At 39.1% G+C, this 20,760-nt stretch overlaps 1 protein-coding gene across 22 annotated transcripts in view; it reads right to left on the reverse strand.

Moving 5' to 3' along the window:
- Window positions 1–20,760, reverse strand: part of adgrb2 (adhesion G protein-coupled receptor B2) — a 258,133-nt gene that overhangs the window by 173,957 nt on the left and 63,416 nt on the right. For 21 of the 22 annotated variants that reach the window (XM_082522234.1, XM_082522244.1, XM_082522247.1 and 18 more), the window contains one exon: window positions 8,620–9,523. In XM_082522234.1, coding sequence (XP_082378360.1) covers window positions 8,620–9,508 — 889 coding nt within the window. In that variant the 5' untranslated portion in view covers window positions 9,509–9,523. Of the gene's footprint in view, window positions 1–8,619; window positions 9,524–20,760 lie in introns of those variants that run through there. The other variant, XM_082522246.1, reaches the window with a different exon arrangement.

Raw genomic sequence — 20,760 nt, forward strand, 5'->3', positions numbered from 1 at the left:
CCTTTGCCCCCATCTTATTCCCCTCGACCAGTTACACCCTTGGGATCTGAAAGGCATTTTCAACACGGGGCCAGGATACTGAAACTCTGCTGTACTATATTCTTCCTATATCCTCTTGTGTGTGTCTGTCTGTGTGTGTGTATGTATGCATTTTAATGTTATATGTGTCTTCACTCTTTTTATGTTGTTCTCAGTAAGCTAGTATTGGTATAGTATGTTCCTGGAGAACATATTGCCAATTCCTTCCATAAATATTCTCTGATTAATAAGGTTTTTCAGTTTAATTCAATTGAGCTCAATTGAATTGAATTAAATGTTATTTATATAGCGTTAAATCAAAACAGTCACCCTAAGGTGCTTTATTTTGTAAGGTAAAGACACCAAAATAATAGAGAGAAAACTACAACAACCTCTTTTGAGCAAGCACTTAGCTACAGTGGGAAGGAAAAACTCCCGTTTAATAGGAAGAAACCTGCAGCAGAACCAGGCCCAGGAAGGGGCAGCCATATGCCATGACTGATTGGTGAGAGAAATGAGATGAAAAGGTCAAAACCCGCTTAAGCCTTTGGTATACCATGCAGATTTGCCCTCATCACCACAGGGGTAAAAAAAAGAAAAAAGAAAAAGAAGCAAACAAACAAACAGGAAGTTTACTAGATCATTTAGCATGAGTGAGTGAGAGTATATGCTTTTTACAATACTTTTTTAATCCTTTGGTGTTAAAAAAGTCATTGTGTCTACCTGTTTATGGATCATTTATGGATCAAATTCTGTCTTTGTTGAAAACGCAAATTGAGTTTAAACATCGTACATTTTCTTTTTCAACTCAAAAAGCTAACCAGCGCACCAGAAACGACAATGGATGCAATTGGAACGCAACGCAGCGAGATATCTGAAGACGTTAATTAGAGAGGAGTTACAGAACTCAATCTAAACAGCCTGAAATTGCCTTTTATAAGCTGTTTGTGTATTGGAGTTAACACCTGCAATATCACACATCAACACAGCTCACATAATTGAATTCTAACAGAATACAACCCGCTTAAAAAAAACCAAAATCTGTGTCAAAAACTGAGAATAAACATCTTGAATCTATATGTGCAGATGGCAGTGGTGGGAGGCAAAATAAGACATAGTGGCAGAGTATAACATGTAGGAGTCAAGCAAGCATGCATACTATGCAAATGTATTGTGCCATCTGCAAAACAAAAAAAAACAAAAAAAGAATGTAAGAAAAAGAGGACAAAGAGGTCATATTTATTGGAAAATACACAATATACAATATAATTTTGATTTGTGGCATATTTAATGGCATCAGCAGGAAGTTGGCTTGTGTACTGTTCCAATCCATACTGATCCAAAGCAATCTGTTGAGAAAATTGGAAAGGATTTAAATGACAAGGTGTGTATGTCTATCAATGTGTGTGTGTTTATGTGAGTGTGTGTGTGTGTGTGTGTGTGTGTGTGTGTGTGTGTGTGTGTGTGTGTGTGTGTGTGTGTGTGTGTGTGTGCTTATGTGAGTGTTTGGGCCTTTGCTGAAGCATAAAGGGGCTCAGTGCTGAGCCCGTTCAGTACCATGTGCACAGAATACTAATTCTCCTGCCACAGTCTTTCACACACACACACACACACACACGCACACACACACACACACACGTGGCCGTGCTCCATTCTTTTAGGGAAAAAATATCTCCGCAGCTACTGTATTGTATGGCATGCAATTACTTTTTGTCATAAGCCGTGGCGTGTGTTTGCAGCCTGCATTTTTCATTGTGTTTGTATGTGTTCGGGTAAAGGGTTATGCAAACACCTGTATGTAAATACAGTGTACCAGCACACTGTGAGAATAAACACATATTACCCATGTTGCTCGAGATACACAAGAAAAAGCACACACTTCTCTCCGCTCTAATTACCAAGAAGCGATAGTATTCCGTGAGGAAGGGATGAACTGACTGCTTGTGTGTGTGTCTGTGTCTAGGTGTGCGTGTGTAAGTGTGTATTTTTAAGTGACGGACCACTGGCTTCTGCTCAATGCAAGGTTGATCTGGTCCCCAGAGCTCTCGTCAAATCCCAGTTCCCTCTCTAATTTCCTCCTTTCTGTGTTTCCACCTCCTCTTTCTACACCCCTACCACATGCATATGACATAATTCGCAACCTGAATCTGTGTTAACATGAATTCCCTTGGAAGTGAAATGCTGTAACTGTGTATGTGAGTGTGTGTGAGTGTGTGCAGTATGGATGTGGGAATGTGCAGGGATTAAGGCAGATGTCCAGCAAAGTGACCTTTTGACAGCTGGATAATGAAGCGTATAAGGAAATTAACGACACCTTACTCGCAAAAATTCAGATGTCAATATTTAAGCATGCAGACTTGCCATGAAGTATCTGTAACTAAGCATAGTAAAATACTGTAGTCATGTATGAAAGTCTTAAGTCATCCATCACTTCTTTATTCATTTTATTCATGGAAGAAATGATCTCAGTGGAAGTTTGGCCGTCAAGAAACTATTCAAACGCCAAATTCCACAAGAAGAACTCACATTATTGAAGCAGCGTGGGGTCATGTTGATCAAAAAAAGTACAAAAGGCAGGTCAAGCTTCTTCAAAGAAGAGCTTTGAATGCCTCCATTTACAAAGTAAAATTACCAGAAAGGTTGTAATACAAAATACTGACTTTCAAGCTCTTTAGAATTGTACAAACTCAGTTTTTGCCTTACGCACTATATTTCCATTTCCATTTGCACATTTCAATAAATCACTGCACAAATTTTGTTATTTTCCTAATAAAAATCGGGTGACTTAAGACATTTGAACAGCATTGTGTATTACAAAAACTGTCATCCTGAAATATATGTTTTTTTCCGACAATTTATGAAACTTGAGCATATTTTATTATGTGCACAGGTCTCTGTGGTACTGGACTGTTAAAGGAATGAATCATTGTGTACCACTGTAGCTGATCAAAGTCACTCAGATTAAAGTAAGAGAAATACAAGTCAAAGACAAGTCCAGCTGTCCTTGCTCTCCTGCATTTGTAAACACTGCTGGTGGACATTACAAATATGACCCGAATGTGTCATGACAGCACAAAGCCAGATTGCACTTGCACTGGAGGCAGTGGACACTTCTTCAGCTGCTTCATTCCTATATTTATGGGTTGAACTTTAGTTCCACTCCAGTGCCAAAATAAAAGGAAGAAAGAAAGAAAGAAAAAGAACACAAGACTGTACGTCTAACAGTCGGCACCAATAAAAATTCTTTTGACAATAGTAATTAAGAACAACAAAGTGCTGGTATTTACTGTAAAGGTTGAGCCTTTTTTTTTTTATAAATAAAGGAAAAATTACAGTAAAATTACTCTATTAACTTTTCTATTTATTTTTTAAAGAATAGCAATACATATACACCACGTTGCATTTAAGTAAAATGCAACCAGTGCAGTTTATGGAGTTTATGGACTTGTTTTTCTTTTTTTTTTTCTTTAAAAGAATGGACTCCCGTCTTCTTGGCATGGAGAACAGAGGCTGAAATTTTTTAAGGTTAGCTTGAGGCTGCATCCTATAGTATTTCCTGAAGAGTACATTATTTAAACTGACACTTCTCTGTGCTTACAACAGCAGTCTTTTCATTCCTAATACCAACTAGTGCAAACAATACGATGAATAACAAAAGAAAAACAAGCACCAAATTACACCCTTGCAAACTTGAGAAGGAAGCTTCCACTTAGAGCCCCAATTCAATATGTGCATGCCTACTAATTAAATCAAAGGGCAACTACGGTAGATATTGTAGTGTGATGAATGAGCCAACACATACAGGATGGTGTAATTCTCTCACAAATGATTGATGAATGATTGAAAACAATGATGCTAGCTTCATATTCTCCGTTCAGCTGTCTCTCACATAAATGAGACGTTCTTACGTCCTCGGGATCCAGAACAGCTCATGATATTAAGAAATATAGTATACCACGGTAAGATAAATCTGCTGTTTATTGCCATTTTCCGATTAGGTGAGGTAGAAGCTACGGGCAAATGTGGTGGAAGCCACGAGCTGACATGACAAGGAACTCCATGTCATCAACTTAATCCTTACACTTCATACACCAGGAGAAGCCATCTGTCATCTATCACAGTGCTGTTGTTGGCACACGTGCGGACTTTATGAATACATAATTGACAAATCACAGGCATGACATGAATGAGTAAAACTACAAGCTATCATGTAAATTACACAGGATCTTAGAATAGGGTGGCAATTTAATAGCAGCAATGTACTAATTGAACCCACATGCACTAAAGACATGCAATCAGGGTATCTTATTTGAGAGTTCCTTTGAAGATTTAATGTATTCTCTCATTGCTGTGTAGATATATAAGTGTAGTTCACCATTAAGAATTGTCTAGATTAAGAAATGGTTTTTCTCTCTTCATCTCTAAAAAGGCCAAATAATTCACTCAAGCAAGGCTGCCCTTCATTCCAAATAGAAATCTAAAGGATCCTGTGTATTTGCAGGAGCAAAGCCTTCAAGCTCACTTTATACCGCAATAGAAATAAGAACATGAGAATGTGAAATTAATATTTTTATGTAATGCTGAGATCTCTGTCCATTTTAGTACGTGCATTTGATTAATGTGCAAAGGAGAGTTAGCTGTAATATTTTCAGTTTTAGAAAAGACAGAAGAAGAAAGCATAACATGTAAAGACCATGAGATAAATAGCATGTGGAAATAAGCATTGTCACAAACTTTCAACTGTAAATATTAGCCACATGCTAATGTGTGCACATGTATGATAGCACTTTGTATTTCCTTTTTCTTTTTCACTTAATACAAAATGATTATGTGGAAGACATCAGGTGTGGGCGGAGACAGCTGCTGATGGATTGGAAAAGCCGGGGATCTGAGTTTTATCAAGCAGACCTGACATTCAGCCACAAAACATCTCAGGAACTGAAATGTGCCTTCACTTGCTCATGGTCGTGGTATAACAGTTAGCTCTAAGAATCACATCATAAGCACAAGAGTTACAAAAAATATAGAGAAAAGCCTTTTAAAGCATAAACGTATTGCATTATGGCTTTTTTGCTGTTTTAGGTATACGTACATTGCAGGTCATGTGCAAGTCCAGCTTTTTAGAGTAACTAAAACTGCAAACTATTTACAGCAGTTGAGAAAAAGCCCAAGGTTACATGTTTATTAAACTGGAAAAGCAATCTGTTTGCATTACTTTCCATACTCTCTGCCATTTGAGACATTTGCAGCAAATTTGAGAAAGTTAGATTAGAGAGTTGAATGATTATTATTGTTTAGTTTGCTCCTCGAAGAGTCAGTGTCAGTAGAGGAGATTCAATTTCATATTCTGCAAACAAGTTTGTTGAATTTACTATGAACTGTTTGGCTACAAAGTACCATCTCTCCCTGCCAGCATCCACTGAGACGCCTATAGAAAAATACACATATGCGGTATTAAAGACCTGGTTGAGCAAAGTGTCACTCTAATAAACTACATAGATAAATTCTTTCTTTGCCAACTCCATGGATGAAGAGCAAACAGGCTTTTTTCACAAGTAAATACTCATCATTTGATGCCTCTGGCTCCCTTGTAGGTACCCTAGGTCATATTTAGTACAATTTGATTACTGTACTGGTTAAGGTCATCTTGTAAAAAGGAAAAAAAGTAGATTTCAGATTCAAACGGCTTAACAATGTAAACTGTGTTGATAAATTACTTTTGTTAAAACAAGAAACTCGACTGCTGAGTTTAACTTGTATTCATGACGAATTAGAAAGTTCTGTTGATCATGTATTTATCTCATCTATAAATCTAAAATCTAAAGATACTGATTGTGTAACTCGGTGTAATTAGATCTGTTTGCCCATTTCAAGGAAAAGATCTATAGAATTGTTACCTTCAGAAGTTTTAGTTGTGAGTTCAGCTAATTAGATGTCCAGTGGATTGCTTATGTAAAATTTATGAAGAAAGAACTGCAGTATATTTAGTTCCCATCATGGCTTCTCATCGCGAGTTGGCAACCCTGCCTTATTTCATCTTCTTCTTTGATGTGCTTGTTTTTATATGCTTTTCCTCTAATTTCCTAACTCTTGCGCCAAAACCTCTTCTTTTTTTTTTTTTAGCACCGACACGCGCCCATCACTATCAGAAAAACTACAGTTTTTATGTGTTTCAACTGACCTTTAACTTTTAACAGTTGTTTTAATTCTGGCTGGGAATGAAGTCGTATTTGTTGCATAACTATGGAAGCAATATGGTAAATAGATGCATCTCGATGAGGGGTTAGGTCATTAATTATTATTTTTATTATCAATAATAAATGAGTCTGTCTTTCTGCAACTGAGACAGATGAGCTGTTACAGAGTAGCAGTTTTACTTTTTCATTTCAGTTTCATTTCCTTTTATACAGATGTTGTCCTAAGACTCAGACCCTGTTTACTAAAGTCAAAATTCATTTCCTTTGTTCTAATTTTTACTATTTGTTTTCGTCTTAAATTTAAAGTGAGTGTCTGAGTCTCACCACAGCTGACAGTTGAAAATTGGCAACCATGCATTAAGGCAAAAAGTGGACCGGCACGAAGGAGAAAGCTGGCATTTAAGCTTTGTTTTTGAGTGTCTCTGACTCAGCGGGGGCAAAATTGTTTATCTTTCAGTCGACAGAAAGGGGACAGGAGCAGAGTAAAGGCAAGATTATGGCTGTTACTCTGACAGCACAGTCCTGGATTTACAGTAATTTTAACATTTATGGATAATTACTGCAAAAGGGAACTGGTGAGAAAAAAATGTTTTCTACAGAAGACCAGGGGTTGAGAACATCCTGCAGGAGTGGACAGTGGCTGGTTGCTAACTAATCTTTTTTTTCTTCTTCTCTGCTCTCTTTAGGGGTCCCCACAGCGGATTGCGTGCATCCATCTAAACCCTATTGCCAACATTTTCCTCTCTCATGCCAACCCTCTTAATGCCCTCCTTTAATACATCCATACATCTTCTCTGTGGTCTTTCTCTTGTCCTCCTGCCTGGCTCGCCATATTCAACATTCTTTACCCAATATATCCACTATCCTTCCTGTGCATATCTCCTATCCTGGTAGATTAAAGGTAGCCTTATCTCTCTAACTTTAACTCAAAACCTGAGCTGCCCTTCTGATGCAATCATTTCAAATGCTCTCTCTTATGGTCACTGCCACTGAAATTCTTAGCATCTCCAGCTTTGCCTCCTGATGTTTTGGTAGCGCCACCTTCTCCAAACCATACATGTGACTGCTAATCAATATGTCAGCAAATAACTGTCTTATGGAAGTGACACAAAAATAAAGCTAAGAGGTCTTTCAGGACAGTGGCATAAGCTGGATATCACTGCAACCCTTAGAATTAATTAACAGAGTTGCATTATCAGTTTGACTTTTGGCCAAAACAGTTACATGGCACTTTCTCAAGCAATAGTACATCAGGTCAAGACAAAATGGTAAATGACTCACTTCCTTAATCTCCCTTAAGTATACCCTTTTCTTCCTCTATGAGGTTATAAGATGATAAATGCTCCCCTGCTCATGAAATCCGGAAGACGATAACCTTCCCACTAGCAAGGTAAAAATCTCCCTAGAGCTCTTAGTGTGTGTGTTAGTGTGTTGTTAAAGGAAGGCCAAGCCTAACAATAACCTGGTTCTAATTATTACTATGCAGACTGCAAACATGCTTATGAGGCACCCAAAGGAAAATTATTATGCAATTATGTGACCTGAAAAGCAAACTCCATCTCAGCATATCACATGCACCTCTATATTGTTCTAATTTAATTACATTAGACTAAATACTCTGGTGGCAGTGATGAAGTGAAATGATTAGAAAGCTTTAGCACAAGTGCTTGTCCATTTCTGTTTGGGTTAAGCACTTATCTGTGTTGCTTGCAGGCAGAAAACAGATTTATGCGGATGCACACACGCAAACAAATTTCCATGTGTATTGTGCGTGAAAGGATTGTCTTCTTTGTGTCTAATTCATTGATGTAGAAAAGACGGTTTGCATATTGTCCATTGGTGTCAAATCTGATCTAGTCCTAACATTCTCAGTGGATGGATACACACACACATACACACACAATACCGTTCAGCATGTAAACTGAAGTCATGGGAGACCCACCCCTTGGCCACATGGGGGAATCTCTAAAATATAGATCAAATGGCTGGATTTCTGTCAGGCATTACAAATCTTTTGATGGAAGGTTTAAAGGGCCTCCTTTGAACTGCTTCGTTTTTTTTTAATTAAAGGCCAACATGCAAAAGACAAAATTCAAATAATAAATTATCTGTCAAGCAGCCAATGTGACCCTCCTCTCGCCACCTCCACCGCTTCTCGAGGTGCTACAAAAAGGCACGATAACAAACTTTTCTTTTCCATTTGTTACTCCGAGTGGATACATAAAATAAACAACTCAGAGTGTTTGGGTCAGCTTGCACCTTGGACTATCTTGCTTTATTGCACGTTGTGTTACAAGGCCAAAGTAATTTTCACATAGGGATGTGTGCTCATGTGTGATGCACTGAAAATAGCAAGACCAGCACTGAAACACCACCTCATAAATTACAGTGAAAGGAATCCTACCTTGTCGTACGTCTCGGGGCGCTATGGCGATTGCATCATTGGAATGCAGTTCGGTGACGCAACAGTCATCAGGAGCCAGTGACCCGTTACTGAAAGTGTGCGGTGTCTCTGGGAGCAGAGGAACAGGTGGTGCCATAATGTTGTGATTTGGACAAATACAGCCTGTCTGGGTCATCCCACAACCATCCCCATCAGAAACCTCCTGGTCTCCATTGTGATCAGTGCGCAAACACTCCTCGAACCATCGGCAGAGCACACCGCAGGTAAACTGACTGGAGTTTTCGTTGTTAATGAGTAACACCTCTACCAGTCTCAGCTCCAGCAATTCCTTAGATACCTGAGGCTCATCTGCAGCTGGATGTCTCGTTAGACACAGTTGGACAAAGTTCTTATCGAACTGCAGAAAGGAGTAAGGTCCGTCTGAACTGGTGCGGCTGCCACAAAGATCGATGACTTCCTGATCTCTGGCTGTGGCCGTCTGTAAGTGCAGGGGACAGCTTTGATTGGCTAGGTGGTGGTCAAGGGAAAGGAGCATGGGGGAGTGTGTCCTACAAATGACAGGGTGGCGCGTGAAGCGGAGATAGAGGGAGTACTTGGTGGGATCCGGGTTTTCCAGAGACCAGGAACAACCCGGTGCCCTGGAGGGAAAAAGCTCCCTTAGGGAGAAAGAGCCATAGAGCACCCCAGCTACAAGGCTGGAGCATGGTGAGGACAAAGGCGAGGGGGCCCCCTCTGCCCCGGTGCTGGGGATGCTATTGGCAACCCCATAGGCAGCCTCAGCCAGGGCAGAGAGAGGAGCTAGAGCGAGGGCAGACACGGCAGCCAGGGCCCCAGCCACAGCCAGGAGAGAGGACAGCACAGACAGACACACCCCACCAGCAGTGTTCATCCTATGACATTCGTCCTGCAGGGGGAGAGAAGAGAGAATAGGATGGGTGAGGCGGGGATAGAGAGAGATCTGATTGGACATTAGACATATTAGGCAATACTTTCAAACAAAATCAACATGCCATGGATAAAAGAGAAAAAGTTCAATATTGTATTTAAAAAAATCACATCAAGCTGAAAATGTTTTGGACAGCTTTCTGCCACTCCTCAGAGTAGAATATAAACAACTTCATGGAAGCACTTCTCACGAAGCTCTTCAAACATACACACACAAGCGCCGTCAAAAACACAAACACATCCCTGCTGGGCTGGATTAAAAGGGTTGATGACTTGGCTGTTGAGACATGCACTGTGGGGCCTGCTCTACCCTTTCCTGCTGATATGTGCACACAAACACACAGACAACATCACGTACACATACACACACCATCGCCTGCTGAGAAGCTCCCCCAAGGCTCTGGCAAACTATTACCATCACCGACACAGTGAGGGTCCGCCAACAGCTTGATTTTGACTCACACAACACACACACACACAGCTGACAAAAAAACCTCTATATACAGTGTTTTAGCATTTTACTTGAAACTACTTCAATAGTCACTATATTTTTGTATTCTCAGTGTGTCTGCTCCATCACCTAAGACTTTCAAGTGGTTCTGCATAATTGTGGTTTGAAGAGGATGCGTGGGAGATGGGAAATGTTTGCACCACTCTACCAATAACCTTATAGCATAATACCTACTTTTTCTTGCAAAAAATATTACTATGCTTTGAAATTCAATAAATGCCTCAAGACAACACATACTTTTACCACAACTTTGTACTGTAAACACATTACAAAACTTTACAAAGCTACTACACAATACCACAAAAAGTCATTGATGAATTAAAAAAATGAAACTGCAAAGAAAAAAAAACAAAGATTTTCTTTGAATTAATGAGCTCTATATAAATAATATGTTCAGATGCAAAGATGCAGGACTTGGAAAGCCATCTCATGAATGAGGTACTTTCTGGGCTGATGTGCTTTTTTTTCTTAACTTAATTGATGCATGGTTCTCTTAAATTCCTCCAGCACATTTCAAATGCAATGCGGTTTGAACTGGACTTTTGCAGCTGTGCTTGGGATTATTGTCCTGTTTCATGACCTATTGACATATGGCCTCACATTTGACTCTAGAACAATTTGGTATACAACAGTCATTGGTTGACTCAATGACGGCAAGGTGTCCAGGTCCTGTGGCTGCAAAACAAGCCAACTCATCACCCCTCCACCACAGTGCTTCACAGATGGTATGAGGTGTTTGGCCATAATGCACAGCATCGCATTTGGCCGATACCAAAAACAGCATATCAGCACAAATGTGTCTGCTTTGGTGTCATCTGTCTAAAGGACATTTTTCCACAAGTCCTGTGGTTGGTTCAGATGCAACATGATCTTTTTAGAGGGGAGAGGCTTTCTCCTGGCAACTATTCAAAACAAGCCATACTTGTCATGTCATAAACTTTAACATCTAACATGTTAACCGAGGCTGAACATTGCATGTTCTGACTTTGGGGTGAAGATTTCCACTCTTAGGGAATTGGCAGCTGTCATGAATGTTTTCCACTTGTGAATAATCCATCTTTCTGCGGAATGATGGACGTCAAATGGTTTGAAAAAGGTCTTATAGTCTCTGCAGTCTCTGTAGATGATTAGAAACAATTTCTTTCTCTAAGATTATTGCTGATGTCTTTCTTCCTTGGCACTGATTTAAAACACACCTGAATGCTCTAAATACCCCCGTGCCAAACCTTCTGCTTTTACAGAGGTGCTCACATTTGCTGAAGATCAGTTAATAAGGTACATTTGATTAGCAGCACCTGGCTGCTACTTACCCTCTTCATTCACATGGAAATAATAAGGGTGGTATAATTTTTTTTCACACACTTCTGCATTTGCCTTAATTTCTTATACAATAGTAAGACACAACTTAGCACATCTTAGGTTTTATTTACCTATTTTTAAATTTTATTTAATATTCTCATTTGATTATTTGATGTCAAGTGTATGAGCTCACAAAATGTCATCTTCTTGTGAGCCAGCTGAGTGAAAGAGAATAAAAACATCCTTCTCTTTCTCTTCTCCTCAGCTGTAGTCTTGGTAACTTGCTTGTAGTGGGCCCAAGCTCTTGTTATATAATCCAAATTAAACATTAATGCATAAAAGAGAGAAAAACAGTGGAATTTCTGAAATTCATGGTGTGTTGTATGTAAATGAAATGGCAGGTAAACCACATATGTACAACCACAAGGGCATGCCACGTGAACCGGAAATTACATCCTTTTGCACTTGCACTGGTTATTTTGGGAGTATTTTTCACACTGACAAGTATGGCTGTCTGGAGTGCACTACATAACTATATATTATCCTTATAATGGTCAACAAGTTCTATATGGTCCATATCTCATTCTAGACGAGTGCCATCTTGGACTGGGAGGGACCACGGATTTTTAACCAATAGCAAAAGAATATCTTGGTACAAATGCAAATTCTATCTACATAGTGAACACTGACAAAATTTCATCAGGTATTGACTTTAAAAATTATGTTAAACTGTTTAATTATTAGTGTGAAGTGTAGCATGACAGTGCCAATCAGATTACTAAACCTTCCTACACAATGACCTACAATGTTTGTACGTTGAGAGCAACTCCACTTCCTTTAGGGTCAGATTAGTGAAATGCAGCAGTTACCTGTACTCACAGGATTTATACAAGTCTGATAAGGCCCTCCATCACTGCACATGTAGTCCACAAGATTTTGGTAAGAGGTTTACTTCACCAATGTCAAGAGGTGACTCCCCAGAGTTAGACAGCAAGAGGCACTTACGCTTATAGGTGTGAGATTTTAATGAGGGCCAAACAAAAGACAACGAGAAAGATGGAGGAGGAAGAGATGTTGAAGGAAGAAGTGAATTAAAGTTAAAGCCATTATACAACAACAGGGGAAATATGTACACAATTTGCATCACTTAACATGAAAAATAAATAATCCCCTTTGGAGTGGGGGGAAGCATTTTGTTGATGCTAACTCAGAGTGATGTACAGTGCATAAAATACTGTCATGCTCAAGGACAGTTGACCTACACGCAATTTTTCTGGACAATAAATCTGCTTCACGGGAAGGTCTCCGAAACCAGTATGCCACCCTGTTGTGCAGTGAGGAGCACAGGAAAGACAAATGTTCTTTAAAAATGTCCCATATGTAAGTGATGAAGAAGAAGAAAAAAGTGTTAATTCTTTTTTTTATGTTTGTTTTTGTCAAAGACAGCAACCGGAGACATATTGCAAAAACACACACACATATAACATACGAGTACTTGTACACAGAATATTCATTGTAGGCCTCCATTTGCCAACAGCACACCACTCAAAGGCACCGTACTTCTGTTCCCTTATCAGGCACTGTTTACTCTGGGAAGAGCTGGTAGTCGTGTGGGACAAGTAACCATAGCAACATTGTGATATTCTGTTTTTTTTTTTCCTTTCTTTCCTTCATCTTAGTCTTGTGTTACTATTTAGACTGGGGGTTTCTTCTACCACATTCCCACCTTGATACCCCCCCAACACACACATGCAGAATGAATGATCCAAAGAGCTTTCAAACAGCACTAGTGTGAGCTATAGAGACAAATGCATTGCACAGTGGGGGAAAGGTGGAAGGAATGTAGCATCTTGTGAAATCTGCTCAAGGATGATGCTGTCTGGCATGTGACGGGGTTATAGTCTTGTACCTGTCTGTTACAGACTGTCCTACTTAAACCAATTAAAAGATAAATACACAGAATGAATATCTGCACAATCTGCACAGGGGACACAGGCCCTGTGAAAAACATGTCACTTAGCTGTATGAATATAATGAATTATCTATATGACAAACTTCTTATATTTTTTTCCTTTCTGTACTGAAGGGATCGATGTGCCCTATGCTATATATTAATAAATACAGACTTTTGGATTGTTTCATTTATGTGCCAAAAATCAAAGTGTCTTCTGTAACAGACCGAACAAAAGTGAGGGCAGATACAGTATAGTCCAAACCATGCATAGGTTAAAAAAATAAAATACACACATTTTACGGATGAAAAGAAGTCAAAAGCGTTAAGCAAATTGTTTTTGGGACAATGAGCAATGAATATTCATAGAGCCACAGTCTGTGCTGGAGTAGGCCCTAAAGTGCCGTCTTCATGAGGCCATTCTGTCCCACTTCACTCTAAAACAGCACTTTACTATGGGCATCCATAAATATTCATTAGCTTTGATGTCTTCCTTCCCCCTTCCACCTTGACATTAATGTTATCACCAAGGATGGCAAAATATGTATATCCCTCACTCCCCGTCTCACCATCCTCTCCCGCTCCTCCTGGCTCTGTCGTTATTCTTTAATGCCGTGCAAGTGATAATATGACTCATCTGATTTTTGTCCTTACCATAAAACATCTGCAAGACAGAACAGTGCTGGGGCACTAGTTTTGAAATAATATCACAGCACTAAAAAGTATCGCTGTCCTTGACTGGGATTATTATTTCACAGAGTGCTTTAAAGCATCATTAATGACAGATCAAAAATGGGTCTTTTGTCCTCGACAGTAGAGTACTGAATGTAGTTTAGGGGAAACATATACTTTGATTCAAGAAAAAAAAAGATTTTAATGCTTTGTATGTGTTCTTGCCCTGGAACTTAAAAAAGGGACCTTATATATATTTAGCATTTGAATTCACTCTAGCATAAAAAATGATTTGTATCTATTCCTTTTACACAGCAGGATCCTTTTCCCATGATGATAAAATGGGATATTAATGATCACCAGTTGTATTATTCCCCATACACTTGTCTCTAAAAACCTCGCCTCTGTCTCCAGAAAAGCTTGCCTGACTTATAAACTTGCATTGAACTGTTGCTGAGCCATGCTGTGAAACCACAAGGCAAAACACCCTGAATGACTGAATTATAAAATAATCTCTGTTTAAGGATCATACTTGAGAAAACCAAAATGCGCTGGTACTGTCGATATTTTTGTGTGCAGCGTAAACTTTAGCTGAACCCACACTTACAACAGAATAATATAACATGTTTCACACGTCTTACCTCTATCAATACAGATGGAATAGTAACAGTCTCTTAAAGTAAGTAATAGAGAAAAATTATTTTAAAGCATAAAGAAATGTAGCTATTTAAAATTAAAATTATACTTAAAGTAAAAAGTCAACTTTTTAACTTCTCACGCCTTCTAATCAATTCAATTCAATTTTATTTACACAGCACCAAATCACAACAAGGCGCTTTATATTGTAAGGTAGACCCTACAATAATACATACAGAGAAAAACCCAACAATTATATGACCCCCTATGAGCAAGCACTTTGGCGACAGCGAAAAGGAAAAACTCCCTTTTAACTCCCTGTTGACACAACGATTAAAATATCAAGATGACTTTTTCTTTTCTTTAAGAACCAAGCAAAGACATTGATACAGGTTATGAAGCAATCAACGCTGCTTTGTTTAAAAAAAGAGAAAAACCCCACCACACCTATACACAAAAGCTAACCAATCATGTCACTATTGTATGACAAAATAAATAAATAAATCTATTGCCTGCTTAAAGATTCAATGTGTATCAGTTTCTCCCATTGAGGCAACATGTAAAACTAATGGATATGTTTGGCCTGAGGTCCTCAGTGGAGTAGCCTCAAGCTTCAATTCTTTCAGCTTGGATAGTGAGGCTACAGAAAACCTGCTTATCGCATATTCAGCAGGCATTTCTTCAGGCAGTAATGCACAATAAACCTAGTCATCAGTGCTAATTGAAAGCCATACACTAGTGCAAAAAAGAAAAAAGAATGGTCATTACTCAGAAAAGCTAAATGTACCGTGTGCCTAAGCCTTTAAGGTTCCAATCATAAATCACTGCGAGTTGAAGTCCAGCCAAGAACCTTTGTTGCATATGATTTCCCATGTTTCCCTTTCTCCCCTCAAATCCTGTCAAGTCTCTAGTTTTTCTAACATTTCCAAGTGCAAGCACAAAATGCACAAAATTACGAAAGAAAAAGAGCTTAAACCAGCGACATGAAAACAAGCTGTGAGGTGTCACTCTTTAAGTTGACATAATCTTACAGTTATTTTTTGCCTTCATTTAGACGTCTGCTAAATGTATGATTAACTAAGGTCCACCTGTTGATCGTGCATAGCCAACAGGTGGACCTTACTTATAGTTGTATAATTTGTTGGACAAAGACATACATTTTGTAATTTTATGCATGTACACCACCAAGCTGGATTTTATATCAGAAGTTTCTGCTTAATTTTAAAGGCTTTAGCTAAAGTTAAAGTTACAGTTAGATCCAATATTAATACTCTGTTTAGTTCATTAGTTGCTAATTTTGCTAAGGAAGCATGCTAAGTACTTGCTAAGTGCTGCTGCCTTTTAGATCCTTTCACTGAGAATAGATTCTTGTTGTGCTAAAATTGATGCCACAATAGCAATGAAGCACAGCAGTTAAGTTGTGTGCTAGGAAACTGACACACTGAGCTCAAAGTTCTAAATCTCCACAGAGCTGAGGGGCAGCAGAGCTCCGTAATAATCCCCCCTCTTCATTGTGACTCTGTGCATCTGTCCCTAAAGTGACTCACCTTAATTCATACATAGCTACTTGATCCAACAGCAGTGAGAATAGGTTCCTAACTTTTGAACTGAGACATTATCAGGCAACAGAGAGACCTGAGTAACAAAACTAGATTATACTATGTAGCATGAGTAGCATATTTGTTACGTTGTAAGGATTCCTGTAGCACATGAGCTGTTATCTGCATATTTGACACATATCATCATAAGAGACATGAAGATTGCTAACAGAGTATTTTTTAACCCAAATGAGATCCTTTTCTGACAACGAACAAATAGATTTGTTACCTTAGCTGCTAATGAAATAACTTTGCTGAGTCTAAATGACAAAAGGTTATTGGATAGAAAGGACCAGTCTCCACAGTATAAGTCTTCCATTCTACCTCATCTTCCACAATAAACACATTCACATGTTGACTCTACTCTTAATAATATCCCCCATAATATAATACTTTTGCTTTTACTTCAGAGACCCTGAAGGCTAACAACTATAGCTACTGTTCTATGACAGCAGCTGTCTAAAATGGACATCAGTATACATGCTAACTTTAATGAGGCTTTTCCCATAAAAAAGATAATCATGCACTAAACCACAAATACCTTCCAGTAAACTTGTTTGTTCTTGCAGAATGATAGAGTGAAATAGCTTTTGGGCAACTGAATATCCCTGGATATGGTGCCTGTGTTTAGGGAGTTCTGATAAAGCATAACGACACCCCCTTCTTTTTGTCATATTCCTCACACTCCATTTCTCTGCCTCCACCCATTCTTCAGTGCATAGATTTAAGTGCACTGTGGTAGAGAATGGTATTGTCAGATTTATTGATGTAGCGTATCTCTCTCATTTGCAACCCTCAGCAGAGATCAGCACGTGCCCTTTATATGAGCCCACACAAACACCCATGCTCGATAAATAATCCATTTGACGTTCACACACACATACACGCGTGCTACACCCGTTTGAACGCTAGCTCGATACTATCAAAACTTGAAGTCTGTATCCTTGTGCGAAGTGTTTGGAGTCTCTCTCTGTACTTCTGATTAACAAGTCATGAAACATTCCTCTTTCTCGCTCTGGCCTCCAGCATCAAATTCTCAACTCTGTCCCTTCTCATCTTTACTTTCAGCCTCTTATAAATCTCAGCCTTCCTCAAAGTCAAACTTAATTTATTTACCCGCATAGCCACACATCTGTGCTTGCTCCGTTTAAAGTCCTTTATCTGGATAAGATCTTCTGTCTGTAAAGGAATATGAAGAACTAATGTTGTTAATCTGATTTATTCGGGCTGACATTTTAGAAGTCAGTATTCTGTTTGTCCTTTTATCAAACTTGCTCCTGCACACCACCAAGTCACTGCTTTTCACTTTGCCTTATCAGTTATTCACAAATGGCAGGCAAGCTGAGTGGATCTCATGCTGTGAAAAGAGACAGCAGTACTGCACCCCTTGATCACACAAAAGGGCACTTTGTCTTTCAGCTATGGATATGCTACATACACAAGCACAAGCACACCAAGGCGCCTATACATATTCATAGATCCAGCTTAACATGTAACATGTGTGCTGATTGAAGGCGTAAATCATAAGTGTGAGATGAAACTGAGTAACGAATTGATTTATCAATCGTGAAGGGAGTGGATCAACAGAGAACCTACGCGGGCATTGAAGGAAAGTAGTTCACATGTTTCAAAGCATGTTTATGGAATTATTTATTAGTGTAGCTTCGATTTGAAGGCAAAACATTACCAACGAACACTATAGTACAGATTAAGTCACTTAAACAGCTTGACTTTTTTTGTGAGGCAAATTAATTCATGAAAGAACTAGAATTCTTTCTTCAATGATTCTAGATGGATTCACATAGTCTTTGGGATATCGCATCTTTAAAGTTGTGACTCCGACAACAAGAGCACCGCACGGCAGCACCCCGACAGTGCTCAGGTCTCATACAGCAGACTCACTTTGTAGTTTATCTTTGAAGATCGAAAACGTTTGGCACATTTTTAATAACTTTACAGATAGCTCTGCAAGATGAAAGTGAAATATTTTGCCAGCAAGTCTTACGCAATCACCCAGTGATTAATGTTGTGGAGCAAAAAAAAAAAAAAACCTCTACAAATGCAAAAACAAGCTGGCCAACTAACACCCACTGCACCACATAGCGAAGTCTACTCGGATCAGGCAAAGAAAAGAAATCCATCCGTGGTTACATCACAAAGGCCCTGTGAAACTATATGAGGTGGAATGAATACTGCAAAATGTACATAAGGTGCAGCTGCAGTCTGGCAGTGGGAGCAGTGTGACAGGTCAACTGTTAAGAAGGGAGATGGCGAGGGGAAAGAAACTGTTCCTGTGTCGGGTGGTCCTGGTCTGCAGGCTTCTGTACCGTCTGCCAGAGGGCAGCAGATCAAAAAGTCTGTGTGCAGGGTGTGAGGGGTCTGTGATGATTTTCCCTGCCCGTTTCCTGGTTCTTGAGAGGTTTAGATCCTGGATGGAGGGCAGGGGCGTGCCGATGATCCTTTCTGCTGCCCGTACAGTCCGCTGCAGTCTGCTCCTGTCCTGTTTAGTGGCTGCACCATACCAGACTGTGATGGAGGAGCACAGGACAGACTCAATGACCGCAGTGTAGAACTGGATCAGCAGCTCCTTTTTTTCAGACCGTGACCTTCATCAAAACCATTTAGCTTAACTGCCAGTTGTTGTGCAAATTGTGCATATGATGAATGGTTTGGAACAAACAGCTTAGTTGTGATTAAAAACCTGAAACTAAAGTACACTATGTGATTTACTGAATCTAAAATAGCTTTTAAATCAACTCTGAATCGAACTGTTGTACCAATCATCAGTGATATCAGTGATTTTCCCTTTTAATACTGATATTAATTCTTCAAAATACCACCGAAAAATGACTGTTCAGCAGAGAACAGAAGTCTCTGAAGATCCTCTAACATCACACTTTCTTGTAAATGAAGGTGAAGGGCTAACAGAGAGGTAAAGAGGCAGGTTAATTGCAGCCCAACCTGAGAGGAGTAAATGACCGCACATTAGGAAATTACTCCTAGAATGGATTTACACTGAATTATTGTCAATATCGCCATATATGGTCCCGAATCTACAGACGGCAAATAATTATAACATGGGATTTGCTCTGTCAGTGAAAAGTAGCTTCCCACTGTAGCAATTTCATACTCTGTGTATGAGCTATGAGTATGGACACTGATTAAATGACCACCACTACTTTAATTATCTATAGTAAATAAGCAAACACAATAAATGAAAATGACACTGGTAATGTAATATTGTGGTAAGTAGATTGTGCACTGATGTGATGTTCTAAGAAAAACTGAAAGTCATTCGTCAAACTCTAATTTAGTAACACTTAAAGCAAATCCATTTCTCAATACACTCAGTGCGGAAAATGTAAGCCAATTATTACATGGTCTCATACCCTTTAAAAAGCACTTTAATGGCATGTAGCATTTATTCAATGTGTTCCAAACCTGAATTTCAATATTGATTGATGTTACTTTTGCGGGCAGATATTGATAGTGAGACCCATTAATTTCACATGAGTGAGTAAACAGTTGTTGGAGCTAAGGATAAGAAAATTGATGAAATGGAAAGTATGGTGCGGGAAGGTAATTTTTCTTTTTTTTTCTTTCTTTCTTTTACAACCCTGGAAGCCTCAGAGAAAGACTAATAGATCACAAGCAAAGTGTTGCAGTTTATCCATTTCATAACGTTAACATGCAGGTTTGGTGAAAGCATATTGCACACACAGCCATTCTCGTAGCCATTTGTGAAACAGTTACGAACTTTTAATCTGCTGATACATTTTTGACTTTTTCCATTTTTATTTCATGTTCCTGCACACAAATTTCCGAGCTTCATTTATTTTCATCTGCCTCGACACAATTTGTCATCTGCAGTTTTGTCTCCATGAAATGAATATTTTTCACATTTAAAGGATGAAAAACTCGACATTTTGGGGGGCTGGAGGGAATTGCGAGGACAGGGAATCATTCATCGTCGCTGACGCTCACAGATCGCAGATTGACTCCTACACAAGAGATTTATTTTATTAATAATCATTAAAAACTACTTAGTTAGGCTAAAACAATAAAAAACAACTCAGACAGGTTTAGAAAGAAATGGTTTGGGTTCAAATATAACAGTTTTGTATAGTGATATAACATGTAACACTTCTCTCAAAGATCATATCTTTTGGTTATGAGTATCATGTGGCTCCTCTGAAATGTCGGGACAACATACGCTGATCAGGTATAACATTATGACCACATGCTTAATATTGCTTTGGTCCCCCTGTTGCTACTAAAACAGCCTGACCCAAACCAAGATATTAGCAACAGATGCTCCATTGGATTTTGAGGCCAAATCAACATCTCAGACTTTGTGTTGTGCTTTTGGCAGTGGACAAGTGGACTGGTCTGCGGCTATGTAGACCCATGTGAAACAAACTGTATCCTGATGCCTTTCTATCAGAACCAACATTGTATATTTTGGTTACCCAAGCTATAGTAGCTCGTCTGTTGGTTGCAGCCTTCACTCCCCACGTACATTTATGACC

Source organism: Aulonocara stuartgranti (assembly GCF_965226115.1).
Source record: "Aulonocara stuartgranti genome assembly, chromosome: 22".
In the NCBI taxonomy this organism is placed as follows: Eukaryota; Metazoa; Chordata; class Actinopteri; order Cichliformes; family Cichlidae; genus Aulonocara; species Aulonocara stuartgranti.